General features: G+C 34.3%; 1 protein-coding gene across 2 annotated transcripts; it reads right to left on the bottom strand.

Annotated features, from left to right (window-relative positions):
- Positions 1 to 8,343: 8,343 nt before the first annotated feature.
- Positions 8,344 to 13,952, bottom strand: LOC111383307 (homeobox-leucine zipper protein MERISTEM L1-like). 2 transcript variants are annotated; one of them, XM_023007391.1, is made up of 13 exons: positions 13,583 to 13,952; positions 13,304 to 13,411; positions 12,258 to 12,517; positions 12,040 to 12,157; positions 11,728 to 11,916; positions 11,088 to 11,525; positions 10,897 to 10,998; positions 10,587 to 10,787; positions 10,324 to 10,498; positions 9,962 to 10,233; positions 9,626 to 9,721; positions 9,126 to 9,513; positions 8,344 to 8,709 (listed from the first exon to the last, which is right to left on the bottom strand). In XM_023007391.1, the coding sequence occupies exons 3-12, from the start codon at positions 12,479 to 12,481 to the stop codon at positions 9,145 to 9,147; spliced, it is 2,184 nt and encodes a 727-aa protein (XP_022863159.1). In that variant the 5' UTR covers positions 12,482 to 12,517; positions 13,304 to 13,411; positions 13,583 to 13,952; the 3' UTR covers positions 8,344 to 8,709; positions 9,126 to 9,144. The 2 variants fall into 2 exon arrangements, with proteins under 2 accessions (XP_022863159.1, XP_022863158.1); XM_023007390.1 differs by having other exon boundaries at positions 12,950 to 13,411; positions 13,583 to 13,951.
- Positions 13,953 to 14,948: the final 996 nt, after the last annotated feature.

The raw sequence follows: 14,948 nt of genomic DNA, 5'->3' as shown, positions 1-14,948 counted from the left end.
CTATCGTACATTTTCTCCTCCAAGGGTGGGGTGAGGTAGCTTGTACATTTTTTGGCATCAATGCGCCTATTATGAAACCATCTCTGCATCTTTTCCCTGATATGCTCAATCAAAGCAAGTATAGAAAATTCTCAAGCACTTCTCAACAATGAATTTAATGATTTTGCATTGTTTGTGGTCATACTATTGTATTTGATTCCATTGAAATGTGCTCTTGACCAATACTCCACGCCAACATCATCCTCTAAGTACCCTCGAATTTTCTCATGTAGATTGCACAATGCTTGCATATTAATCTTAAATTTTGCCAAACTATAAGCCTCTGCGGTAGCTCTAAACAACGGCACAACATCTATGCGAGCAAATTTGCTCTTCAAGTTAGTTTGCAAATGTCATATACAATGTCCATGATGTGCGTTAAGATAGACGTTGTTGAAAACATTTGATATGCTTGTTGCATGGTCAGATATAAAGATTAGCTCGTCTGTGTCATTGGTTATCTGTCGCAACTTCTGAAAGAACCAAGTCCATGAGTCATTGTTTTCTGAATCCACTATGCCCTACGCAAATGGATAAATTTGACGATTTACATCTTGGCATGTGGCAACAAGTAACGTACCTCGATACTTAGATTTCAAAAATGTTCCATCCACACAAATTACCCATCGGATTGAAGAGAGGAATCCACGTATGCTTGGTCCTAATGCCATGAAAAATACATAAAATGTCCATCATTATCGGTTTCAATAAACGTTAACGTGCCAGGATTATTTCTCTCCAAAACATGACAATACAATGGTAACTTTGCATAGTTATCATCAGGGCTACCTCGAACCTCTTTGTAAGCAAATTCTTTGGCCATATATGCCTTGTGATATTTTATAGTTATACTAAACTCTCAACGAACGTCATTGATAATGTTTTTTGGTCTGTACACTATGTTGGCATCCTGATATTTTGGAGCTGCATGTTTTCCAATTACTGAATAGGTAGCATGTCTATTATTCCTACGACGAACACTCATGGAGCAAATGTTATGGCCATAATATTTTTGTATTTGAAAAATCTCAGATTCAGCTATGCTCGTTGCCCATAAATGTCAGTTACAACTTTCTTCAACACAAACGATTGTATACACACTCCTATTTGATTTCTTCACTTTAAATTCAAATTTTTACTTCATGACAAGTAGCTGGGGATTCGATATCAAAGCACTTTTAGTTGGGAATAGTTCATCATCTTGTACATCCTCATTTTTCGGTATCCTAACTCATCTATAAGGAATTGAACACACGACTTGTGTTGAAGTACCAATATTTTATAGTTATGCCAAACTCTCGACGAACGTTATTCATAATGTTTCTTGGCCTGTACACTATGTTGGCATCCTGATATTTTGGAGCTATATGTTTTCCAATTACCGAATAGGTAGCATGTCTATTATCCCTGCAACGAACACTCATGGAGCAAATGTGATGGTAAGAATATTTTCGTATTTGAAAAATCTCAGATTCAGCTATGCTCGTTGTCTATAAATGCCAGTTACAACTTTCCTCAACACAAACGACCGTATATACACTCCTATTTGATTTCTTCACTTTAAATTCAAATTGGTACTTCAAGACAAGTAGCTGGAGTTTTGATGTCAAAGCACTTTTAGTTGGAAATAGTTCATCATCTTGTACATCCTCATTTGTCGGTATCCTAACTGATGATCTATAAGGAATTGAACACACGACTTGTGTTGAAATACCAATATTTTATTGTTATGTCAAACTCTCGGCGAACGTCATTGATAATGTTTCTTGGTCTGTACACTATGTTGGCATCTTGATATTTTGGAGCTACATGTTTTTCAATTACTGAATAGGTAGTATGTCTATTATCCTTGCGACGAATACTCATGGAGCAAATGTGATGGCCAGAATATTTTTGTATTTGAAAAATCTCAAATTCAGCTATGCTCGTTGCCCATAAACGCCAGTTACAACTTTCCTTAACACAAACGACTGTATACACACTCCTATTTGATTTCTTCACTTTAAATTCAAATTGGTACTTCACGACAAGTAGCTGGAGTTTTGATATCAAAGCACTTTTAGTTGGAAATAGTTCATCATCTTGTACATCCTCACTTTTCGGTATCCTAACTGATGATCTATAAGGAATTGAAAACACGACTTGAGTTGAAGTACCAATAATGCCCTCTTCCATGGAGAAATCAACATTGTTTTCATCTCTCGAAGGAGATTTATCTTCAAAATCTTGTTGTTCGGAACTACATTGAATTATATGCAAGTTATCCCAATTCACAGAGTTTCCTTCTACGTTATCATTTCCATGATCGCCATCCTACTACTCAACTTCATTTTGATGGCTAACATCTCCCTTTTCTACTTTATCATTGGTTTCTACTCCACAATCTCTTTCAAACTCCCTATCACTATCACATTCACCTGCAACTTTTGTCAAATTAGTCACGCAAAGAGGATGTTTTTTACAAATAGAAAGAAACCACTTCACTTTCAATTCACTGTTAATCCTTTGGGTGGAACTGAAAATTTAGACATTCCGGAATTAAGAGACACCATATCAATTTCATATAACTTTGAATCCACATTAACAAGTTCTTGCACTTTTTTGTACAACTCTATATACGAAATGCTAGATAGAACATAAAGAATATCCACACTTTCTTCACCGTTGCCTACATAATCCCATGTCCATTTGCCTTATTCAGTCTTTTTAAACTCGACAAAATAGCATACATGTACCTATATCATTTCTACAGAATCCATAGATGTAAATAAAATAAAAAGTTAAATAAGTTACTTAAGTATATATCAAAGTAATATGAAAATAGTTACCATATTTAAATTATCAAAATAACCACAATATATTATCAATAATGGACAGATCATAATAGATAACGGTTGTAATGTCATTTTACATGGAAGATAATGACTGTAGTATCATTCTGAACTACTAATAATGACTGGAGTGTCGTTATCGTTCAATAGTTGCGGACGGTACAAATATACACCAAATGCGAAAATAAAATCAACTAAAATATCATTTTATACTATATTCAACAATAAAAGTACCAATGTAAATGAGATTTTTAAAAATACCTTTCTTCTTTCCTTAAATATAGTAGAGATTTCAATGTAGATAATATAGATACAAAAATTCTTGTTCAAATACTCAAAATATTAGAGAAGATAGAAGAAGAATACCATGAATAACAATATTTTAAGGAAGCAACCATCGGAAAGCACGTCGACGAGTTTTTGTAGATGAATTGAGAGATTTAATTGGATTGAAAAGGGTATTTGAGTATTTTCCATGGTGGGGATATTTTAGATATTTGATCTTATTTGTTTATTGTTTTTTGTAAGTGAATGCTATTTCATCAAAAAACATTGGAGGAAGGTTATTTTACCAATAACATTGTTTGACTACACTTTTTTTTTTTTTTAATCAAATCCCCCAATAAAAATTGGCTTACCACAAACTAGCTTCATTTTTATTAATTGGATTTGGTGCAAATGAATTAATTGTATTCTGTAGTTTCTTTCGTTTAGACCGAGGGATAAGTAATTCGACTCATTCACATCCAAATCATGAATGTTTGGAATCCATATTATGCAAGGAAGCTCACTTCGCAGCCTTCTCTCCTTAGCTATAGGAAGAATTAGCCTCTTTCTTAGGGTCAGTCTTGAATTCATTTTATTTTACCCTAGACTTGCTAGGTAAATCCATTTGATTATTCAAGAATCAGGTTTATATAGAGGTCTGTTTGTGACTATATAAGTTACTGATGTTCCATTCATAAAAGAAGAAAGTGGCGCCTATGAATCTTTTTCTAAATGAGGAATGATATTCATACTGAAAACTATTGATAATCGCCCTACGTGGAATACACCATATGCATCAAATAACAAACTGCCATGCGTATGTCAAGTATGACGACTATCGATAATTTTCATTATGTATAATATTATTCTTTTGAGAGTGATAAATTCTAAGAAATAATCATGCTCACCATTTAATATTTTAAATACCGAATTAAAGAGCCCCAACGACCTGGTCTCCAACGATATCAAATCAAAACCTAACTGCCTGCTTTTTCTCAATGTTTCCGTGAAATTACCAAATTCTGCAGCCACCATTATAAATATTTCTGTGTACTTGCTTGATCTCAAGAAAAAGTTCGTTTGGCTGCAGAAATCGCATTTAGTCTTCCCTCGAGCTTTTGGTGTAAAATCTGTCCGCAATATTAATGCATTTGTCTCACTTTCTCTCTGATGATCCTGCTCAGTTTGCAACTATACAGGTACGGCATCCATCTTAAATTTCTTCCGACGCTTCAGAAAAGTTATGGTTGATCATCTCTTGATAAAATTAATTGATTTCCAAACATTTAGCTAACAGTAGTCAGTGCGGTAACCATCAAAGGCTGCATTCGGTTGATAATGTACGTGCATGTTTTAGATATTCAAGTGTTGGGCTGATATTAGTGATTACATTTGCCTCTCCAAGACGGCACTCCTGCTGTCGATATCGATCTTGTATCAAAGACAAATTAATGTTGTGCTAGGCATTTAGGTAAGAGTGTCTGACTTGTTGGCCTTCAGATTAAATGTAAGATGGATGAACCAAAACTGCCTTAGGGAACGTGATCATGGTTGAAGTAGTACTTGACTGAGATGTGCTTCATCTGGAAGCAAAAAGCTCGTAGTTGTGCCACCAATGTTGTAACAGTGATTGGTAGGCCGTAAATTGATTTACATTAGAGTATTTCGTTGCTTGACAATCCCACTTTATAAGAATGATTAAACTTTTTTCTAATTTTTAGAAGTTATACATAGTAACAGACTTCACAAATTTGGTAAAATTTTACGTCCGATCAAAATCGTGTGACGATGATTGCAGAGAACAAGAACAATTGGGAAGAAGAGAAAGTAGAAAGGGAGAAATGGAAGGAATATTGTATTTAAGTATGTTTTATTATGATCAAGGAGTCTCTTAACATTGGTTTTAAATCACAACTAGAAAATACTACTCTAATTGATTTTAATTTCTTTTACGCCTAAAATATACTTTCCAAGTTGCATCGTGCCTAAAATATTGAGTACAATTATTTTGATGCAATTAGACTGCGGCACCCTTTTCTCATTGTAGATAAACACACTTCATTACTGGTTGAAATGAATGTTTGTGGTTTCATAATTTAACCTGGAAATACAATAAACATAGGCATTAGCTATGAGAAAACATTTCTCAAGTAAAAAGGGATAACCGGATGGAAAAAGGAAAATAGAGGAGAAAATAATTTCTGACTCCAGTATTTTGGATGAGCATAGAGGAAAGGAACAAAAGGTGGGAATGCTGGAATAAGTTCATATTTTGTTTCCATTCTTTCTCAGTGCAAAAGCTTTTTTTTCTTTTACCTGAAACAGTGCATAAATAAATATTTTACCATTCATTTCGATTCTTTTAGTTTGCGATAACTAACTGTTCATGAATTTCTATGTCTTTACATCACAAAACTCATGAATTTCTATGTCTGTACATCAAGAAACCACATCATGGATGCTATTCATGACATATTCCACCTCAAATAACTCCAGTGGACCAAAATATTACACGACTGCAATGGACGCTAGATAGTTAATTATAGACTATGAGGATTTCAATGTGATGTGATTCTATATATCTAACATGATATCCAGCCACCAACATCCACCATCGACACTTCATGTTTCGTGCCCACTGGAATAAATCAGAATTGGTCGTATCAGATGAGTCTACTAAGACAATCAAGTCGTGCTAATGAATTTCTATTGCATTTACAAGTAATATTGAGGACTAAGATAATATATATCACATCAATAAAAAGGCAATTACTTTCATTTAGTTGAATTTGCTTGAGATTTCGGCTCAAGTCTTGCTCCATGAGTGCTAATCCTAGGGTACAAATATTTGAAAGCTGATTATTGGTTAAGCTATCTATGGTTTTCAGCTAAATCGCTGTTGTTTCTTTGTGTTTATGCAAACTTTTGAGTTTGGTAAGCATATTTTTGAAGTTAGAGCATTTTCAAAAGGCTCTTTAAACATGAGATGCTTTCTATTTTAAAGAGTCAACCCTTAAAATTACACTCTAATAGATTCTTTAAATTAAAATTTGCATTCAAAGTATTTCAATTTTAAATGTAAGAAATAATATAATAATCTAAAGAAAAGTAAGTTAAAATAAAAATTAGAGAAAAATAAAAATATTTTTTGGGAGTAATAAAATTAAGTATTAAGAATAAAGAGCATGTTGGAGTGCTTCGTAATTTTTACTCTCTAAATTCATTGATACTCTCTAAGAATATCTTCAAAAGACTCTCTATTTATAAAGAGCATCTTATGCATAATATAGAGTATCTTTAAATTTAGAGTAATTTTTTTATATACTCCAAAATGCTCTCTACTTTGATTCTTTATTTTTTTCCAACGAACATTTAATAATTTCTCCATATATTTTATTTTAGTATAATTTTTTTATATATATTAATGACTAATCAATACAAATATAATTTTAAATTGTAGAGTATTGAAATTTGTAATGTATTAAATGCAATGATTGTACATTAAATCCTTGTTTGAGTCACATTATTTTCATAAGAATGCATTTTTGAATAGTGTATTGATGAAAAATGTATGATTAAAAAATAAGGAAAATTTTTAGATTTGTGTGTGATATTATGTTATTAAAGAATGTGGTTGAAATTATGTCAACTTACTATTTAAGAATGTATTTTTTTTAAAAGAATGTGGGTCAAACAGGGTCTAAGCATTTTATCTTAAAAATGTTTTAAATGATAAAATGTGCTCTTTAAACATAAAGAATAACTTTCATTTACTAGGCAGCATTGGCTTCTTTATACCTCACTACCATTTTCCATGGAAAAGAATGGCATATCAAACAGGGCCTTAATGTTTACAACTCATTTTCCATTTGCATTAAGTTTAGGTTGGCAGCGTGACCTCACATAATTCAAGAACATAATTATTGCATAGTACAAGTTGTATATCCCTCACTACCATTGAATTCAATGTGACTAACATATTGGCTTCTTTATACCTCGCTGATACTCTTTCTGGACGATATATGGCAATGGCATAAGCCTGGAAAACAATTTTCAGAGTTTTGGCATCAATTCTTAGTGGAAACTCCATGGGAGACCTCGGCTATTTCTGTTTTTGGCTGTAGCCTGTAGCCAAATATCTTCAGAAATGATAATAAAATTCTATATATATCATGGCTTAGGAAGATCATTTGGTCTTTAGTTTTAATAATTAGATGCTTCAATGGATGATTTTTCGGGAATCATTCATCAGTGCTGTTTGTTTTAATATTTTTTACTCCTAAAGTTCAACTTATCCAATTTGACCCTGATTAACTCAACAAAGATTATGCCCTTTGTTTGGCCTCCATTATAATAAGAAATTTGGGTAGATAATTTTTGGGAGAATGTGTGGCTAAAAAAGAAGGAAAAGTTTTTTATTTTCATATAATATTACTCCTTTCGTCCCAAGTATATAGGCCAGTTTCCTTTTTCTCTTGTCGCAAATATAAGGCATGTTTCTTAATATAAAATATTTTGTTTTGTTCCTTTACCAATATACCATTATTCAATTTTCCTCACTTCATATGCCAACTTCTTGAAATCATCCAAATACACATATTTCTCACTTCTTAGAAACATGGAACAACTCTCATTTTCTCTTCTTCAAATTAAATCATTCAAATTCTTTACTAATTCCAACAATAATTTACTTCTACATATTGAAAATTAAATAGAAGTAAACTAGGAAAGATCTTAGCAAAAATTAATTTTCCAATGACATTAAAGAATATTTATTAATCCGTGTGAAAAATGAAACAAATTTATATAATTGGGACGCAGTGAGTATTTTATTGGAAAATGTGTGGTTGAAAAGAAGAGGGAAAATTGCATTAAAATTTTACTGGAGGCCAAACAAAAGATATGATATTGGAGTCGAATAAATTTGAAGAAGTTGAGGTTTAATTTAAGGCATTTCCTCCAATTTTATCTGCTTCGCAGGAGGCTAACAACTTGAACTGCTTCATATATCATGGTGAACAAATCTAAATAAAACATTCTTCAGAAAGTAATTTTATTGTCGTCCATTTCCTCTTTTCTACAATCAGTTTCGCTTCAGCTTTCTGCAATAAAAGCAGTATGTAAACTGTTTTAAACGTCGAAACAGTTGAAGTTGGGAAGGAACATTTTAGTCGAGTAATATCAAATCCAGAAAACTAGAGATAAATGTTACTAAAGCAAGAATTCACTTTTAAAGGAAAACATTGTTAGATAAAATCCAGATTGAAGTTCCAGTCTGCTAACTAAGCCTCTTCCAAAAGAAACAACTACTAAAAGAAAAAAAGTACCCTGACGTTGATGCAAAACAAAGATACAAATGAGTTTAATACACTTAAAGCTCTTTGTCTAGTCAATACCCGAACCTATATTAACCTTGCTGCGTGGTGAAACTCAAGATGCTTTCTTCATCCAAGATAATTTACACTACACAGCAAGGATCATACAAGGTGCGTTCTTGACTTCTTTCCCTTTCTCTCACATCCTATGGTAAACATATCCGTCCTTCCCCTTTGTTCTTCATTTCAAGTCTAATCTGCAATGAAAGAAGTAATCAGAATGAACACAAAGAAGATGTCAAAATGAAGGAATTGTATTTAAATAAGCATACTTAAATAAGCATATGTTCTGACAGTGTCAAGATTTAGTTGAAAAAATGTGAAGACACCTCGTTTGTGGTTGATCAAATATTTACCAGAAGGTCGTAGTAACCCTGACCAGAAGTATATTTCAGAATGTAAAATTTTCAAATTTGTCTGTCCTACTCTTTTTTGTGATATCAAAAGTCGGTTTGTTTAGGAGTGTAGCATATATAAACTTCAAAATTCTGTACATTGGCATCTAAAAAAGTATTTCCAGCTGTCAGGCACTCGGGAAAGTTTTCAGAACATGTCATAAGGGAGAACATATTATTTGTCTAAGCTGAGAATTAGTTTAGAAGGAAAAGCTAACCAAAAAGCAGACGTTTAGGTCATGCACAGTCGCACAGCACAGAACCCTTGATCCTTTCAACGGTGCACTTGATGAGGCTATTAACAGTTGCCACTGAACCCAAAGAAAGTTTTGCAGTTGGAACCGAGTCTACCAGTATCTGAAAGGCAACGGTGAGTAATGATCCACCGGACCCAACCTCAGCATTAATCCCTCCGGCCAGATTTGTAGGTCCATCAGGAAGTATAGCGAAACCAGATGGTAAGAGAGCAACATAGTCCGGATCACCGCCACTTAAGACCACATTCATGGCAACAATATCAACTGGAGCATAGATAACATAGGAGCCTGTTGAATCAGTACAACTCTCTTGTAGTATCAGCATATTGCTTTGGCTTGAGTTTGCACTCTGCACGTTTCAGTTTCAAAAGTTTACGAAGAAAAGTCCAGTCATTTGGGGGGGAAATTTCTGATATGAATGTATCAGATTAAACTTCTGGAAAGATTTATGAACATCTTACATTGACACGCAGTAACGAGACAGAATTGCCCGGATCACGGCCATTTGCAATATGTGCCATTTCTTGAACAAGGCCTCCATTTGAAAGAATATCCCACTGTAATTGTTATACAGTATTAAATGTGAGTAATATCTTGAAGGTAAAATCATTTCTCAAGAATCACTGTAACTTCTGGAATAAGCTGCCGAAATCGTAAACAGTAAATATACATTTTGTCATATATTCGAATAAGAATCCATTATTTTCAGTGTTTCACTTGATCGCTGGAGCTGATGAAGTTGATCAAATATTGACTTTAGACATTTAATTTTTCAGGATTCAAACGATGTTTCATACCTCATTTCTTGAATTCTCATCACGAAGAAAGTCGAAAACTCTTTTTGGTGGAACTGGGAGCCAAAATGAAGTAGCAGCACTTAGAACAATACCAGGAGGCCTGCCTGGATCATCCACGCTCTTTCTGGTCATAACCCTAACATCATCAGCTCCACTTCCTGACATTGTTGTCCATGTGTGTGCAGTTGAAGCACCGACACCAGTGCAGAAGCTCATTACCATTCTTTCTGCCAGCTTCAACATACTCTTTCTACCTTCTGGAGAAGATATCACTGCACCATAAAATATACAATTTAGCACAGGCCAAAGATATCATGTCATCTAACATTTTAGTTAAAGTAAAAATTGAAATCTGTCAGTACCCCCAACATCTCCTGCTGAAATGTTATTGGCCATTACACTTGCAAGACGTTCACATTGTCTATCCAATGTGGCTACCCAGCGTCTTGCCCCAAAAGCGAGACCGGAATTGACCAGTGGTTTGTAGATGCTGTGAACAGATCTATCATCCACCTCAACATGTTCCACCCATATAACCTGAGGATAAATGTGAGCATATTCTAAAGTAGCAATATATAGGCCTATATTTATTAAATTGACATTCTAACTTGAGAATTTGTTATACCTTTGAGTAACCATTTGGTAATTCTTGGATCAAACAACCAGATGGCCTTCGTCTACACCGAGATATAGAGGTAGCTCTTAGATTGTCCAAAGAAACATCTACCACAGCCCAAGTCCCATCACCATTTTGTTTGCAGTATCTCGCAAAATAGTTTTCGCGAGTTGGAACCAATGGGGAAGGGACCTGGAACTCAGCAGTCATCTACAAAGATACAGTATTAGGATTAACAATTATAATAGTTTCTGAGAAAATTTCGATACTTAAACAGTGAAGAACAGCAATCTTCAAGATAATATATTTTTATGCATACCACTTGTAAAGCTCCATTATAGTTGCCTGCTACTCCAGTTGATAAAACTTCAACAGTCATTGCTCTTGACACAATGCTGGAGAACACGCTTGTCCATTGATTCTGTAATCACAATGAAACCAAAATTTCTGATTAACATGGAATAAAAAAATTATTTGCTAACGTCCAAATATGCATACAAGATACCCTACCGCGTCCATCAGAATCTCAACCAAGCTGATGTGATTCATTATCACAACAGCAGACTCTCGAGATGCCTCAGATTTCAATCCCAAGGGCTTTGGCCCAATCCCACGAGGGAATGTCCGGATATATTCCTCTTCACTCAAAGTCTCAGCAGAATTGTCCGTGCTAGGTATCCATAAAGGCTCTCCGGATTGGGCCATTCGGATCAATTCCTCCATTGCAGCAACAGCCAACTCAATGATCATGGGCTTGTTGGCATCAGTTGGCCCAGAGACTGACCTAAGAAGGTCAGATGCACCATATATCTCACCAGGCATGCCTGTCTGAGGCCCAAAATTCCCCGATCCAAGATCAAGTGAACGAGATGATCCAGGAGAAATATGTGCATAAGAAAGCATAGGTTTCCCAACATACTTTGCTGCAATTCCGGATATCCTATCAATCTGGAAAGAGGATACCCATGTACATAAGTTTAAAACTGCATATGAAAACACCTAATGGCTCATTTATTTCTTAATCATTGATTAAAGACATAATAAACTGAATATCAATTTATACATCCATAATCTTATTAAAGCAAGAAACTTTAAAACCTATAAAAACCCACTTTTCCTAATTCAAATATATCTAGTCTTCTCTTATTACCTCTTCCCTTAAGCGAGCATTCTCTATCCTCAAATGCTGCTCATCAAATGACATCTCGCCAATGGCAGCTGGTCCTCCGCAGTTGGGACAAGCAGCATTGCTAAGAGCTTCTTTATACCTTATGTTTTCTGCACGAAGCTTCTCGTTTTCATTCCTCAGTTGCGTGTTCTCGTGCCGCTCATGTTGAGACTGAAAGTATTAAATCTGTCTCGGTTATACTTCGCATTTATACACACACACACATTATTATAATAATAGATTGATAAACATTAGTGAAAAAAATTTAAGCCTGAGAATAGATAAACAATTTACCTTCATCTGAGTGCGCTTGTTTTGAAACCAAAATTTAACTTGTAAAGGCTCCAACCCCAATTGACGTCCAAGCTCTTTCCTTTGTTTATCATCCGGGTGAGGGCATTCCTTAAAAAACCTGTAAATTTAAAATTTTCGTGAAAATAAATGGAATGAATTCATTAATTATATCTAAGAGTCTCTCCAAATTATTTAATTTTCCCAGGAACTAGACTTACGCTTCCATTTCTGTGATTTGATGCTGGGTGTGGCGATGATAACGCTTCTTTTTGGGGCGTTGATTTGGATCTCCATCATCTCCAGAGGGGGCTTCCATGATATCAGTCACTGATTTGCTCTCGAATTCGTCATCCCTAATAAGGTCCATCTCATTTTCGGGTGATTTATGACTCATATCCAGCAAGGAATGGTGGCTATCAAACATGTTTGGTTGAAACATCATGATGCTCTTATTACAAACTTAAAAAGTTGCAATCAGCTGCAGAAAGAATAAAAAAAGAATTAAGCGAAGCAAGAATATTAAATAAAAATTTATATAATAATCTAGACATAACAAACAATGGACACCAGGGAACTACACATCAAGAGGAAAAAAAATACCATGTGGAAATTTGAATGCGATTACAGAATAAAGAATGTTATTAAAAGGCTCAGATCCTGTGACCTTTGAGATAGTGTGTGTAATGTGTGAAAAAGTGCTTTAGCGTTTATATCGAAAATGATTTCACGGGAATTACTTTTATGACCTAGTTCATGGTCTAATGAGATCTGAAATGGTTTGACTCTTGACAAGGAAATTATTTTTTGTCGGAACCTAATACTGTTCATCAGAATTCTGATATCAATCTAGAATTCTTAAATACACTATAATTTTTTAGGTTGGAAAAATTTAAAGTTTTTATCGACTGACCTTTTTGTAAACTTCCAGACTAGACTCAAAAAATTCATGCCGTGAGACCTCCTCGTATGACCTTGAAGCTGCACATCATCTTCACCAAGAAACCCTAGAAACTTCTCTGTCTCTCTATATTTCTCCCTCTAAAACTGGGTTTAGCTTTTCGGTTTTGGTTTTGGTTTTGGATTTTAGAAAGTATATACTGCGTTGAGATTAACAGATTCTTTGGCAGTGTCTGACCAAAAAATATGGGATGGTTACATGTAACAACAGACAGACTGAAAGTTAATTTTGGTTAGTGGCTTTTCAAACAGGACTTTTTTTTCGTCTGTCCTTACATGCCCATTAAAGAACTAAAATGAGCATTACCGAGTTGACAGAGTGCGAAGCCTTTGACAATGGCAATATTTCAATCTGGCATTTCTATTTAACGCCGACGAATATTTCGGTTGAGTTTTACTCGTCTCTATTCTCTCTCTGCCAAAAAAATAATAATAAAGGATAAAACAATATTAGATTACGAAATTAATCGCAGAAATTAAACTTAATTACTTCGGCAAGGTGAAAATCATGGTTTTATAGGACTGAAGTCGGAATAAACAAACAGTACAACATATATACATTTGTAAGTGTGTGTGTTTGACTTACTGTTCTTGCAAGTTGATAGAAACCCTAGAAAACCATATCCAGGTTTTAGGGTTAGAGACAAGCAAAGTAGGTCAGATCTGGTTTTAAGGTCAAAGGGTTGATTAAAAAGCAGAATTTGATTAGCACTGTGAAAAGTGGTTTTGAGGTTTATTGCAAAGAATGCTTTTCTTGTGAAACGAATTTAAGAATAGTTAGGACATGGAAGTGAAAGGGATTGAAAGAAAAAAGAGCGGATAAAAGTTGAGAGCGAGAGCGAGAGGGTGAGGAAGAAGGAAGATGGAAGATGGAAGATGGAAGACGGAAGAGTTAGTGAAGATGTGGAAGTGGAGGAGTTATTGCAGAGCGTATTGAGAGGACTCGATAGCATTTATGGGTGTTTATTGATGATAAGAGAGAAGGCTATGGGGTTGGTATATGATGTTTAAATTTCCTCTATGTATACGTATATTTGTGGGTGTAGAATGGTGGGTGGGGTCTCTACTCTTTATTACATCCTCAACAGCTCATTTCACACTGTAATAAACTCCTTTTCTATCTTTGACACTCGAATATACACACACTAACGACCAATTGTTCAAATCGTGACACTTCGAATGGAAGAGGGAAACAGAATGAGTGGAGACACATCGATGTCTGAGATATCGTGATTTAGCCCCCATTTGAATTACATTATTATAAAAATGAGAATGAAAAATATAGTTATTATGGACCCTACACAAGAGATAAAAAGTCAAATATGGTGACTTGATGTGATGGATAACGGTCATATTTTTTTATTTTAATAAGGAAATAATGGGGCTCAAACAGGGCCTTAAGTGATCTAGGAATCGTGCAGTCATTTGAATTGACATTCTTATCACGTGTTTATATAAAATAATCCTCGTGGGAGTGGGAAAAAGAGAGTGTAAACAATGTTCTTCGTAATACTTCAATTTCTACAATCACTTGGGTTTTTCCCCCCATAAAATTTGAATATTCTATCGTTTTGTATTAGAATTAATCATAGATAGAGTTGATAGATTTTTCTTGCAAAAACATAATTTCAGTTTATGAATGATTTCTTAGTGACATTGTTTTTTCGTTTGGCTTATTAGACAATTAAGATCAAGGACATTGTAAAATTTAGTTTTCAATTAAAATGTTCAACTTGTAAATATTAAACTACAGTGGATATGAGTATTAATGAAATATCAATATGTATGGATTTTCTCCTTATTTTGCTTTCCAACGTTATCCATTTGTATTAATTGCATCAAATTCCCTAATTAAATTAATATTTCACAATCGTCTTTGCTTACAAGCATTCATTGTCTATATAAGAAATACGCATATACTATAGGAAATATTACGAATAGGATTCTACTTT

This window comes from Olea europaea, unplaced genomic scaffold, assembly GCF_002742605.1.
Source record: "Olea europaea var. sylvestris unplaced genomic scaffold, O_europaea_v1 scaffold2657, whole genome shotgun sequence".
NCBI lineage: Eukaryota > Viridiplantae > Streptophyta > Magnoliopsida > Lamiales > Oleaceae > Olea > Olea europaea.
Note: the sequence above shows the minus strand (reverse complement) of the source record. Positions and strands in the feature narration are given on the sequence as shown.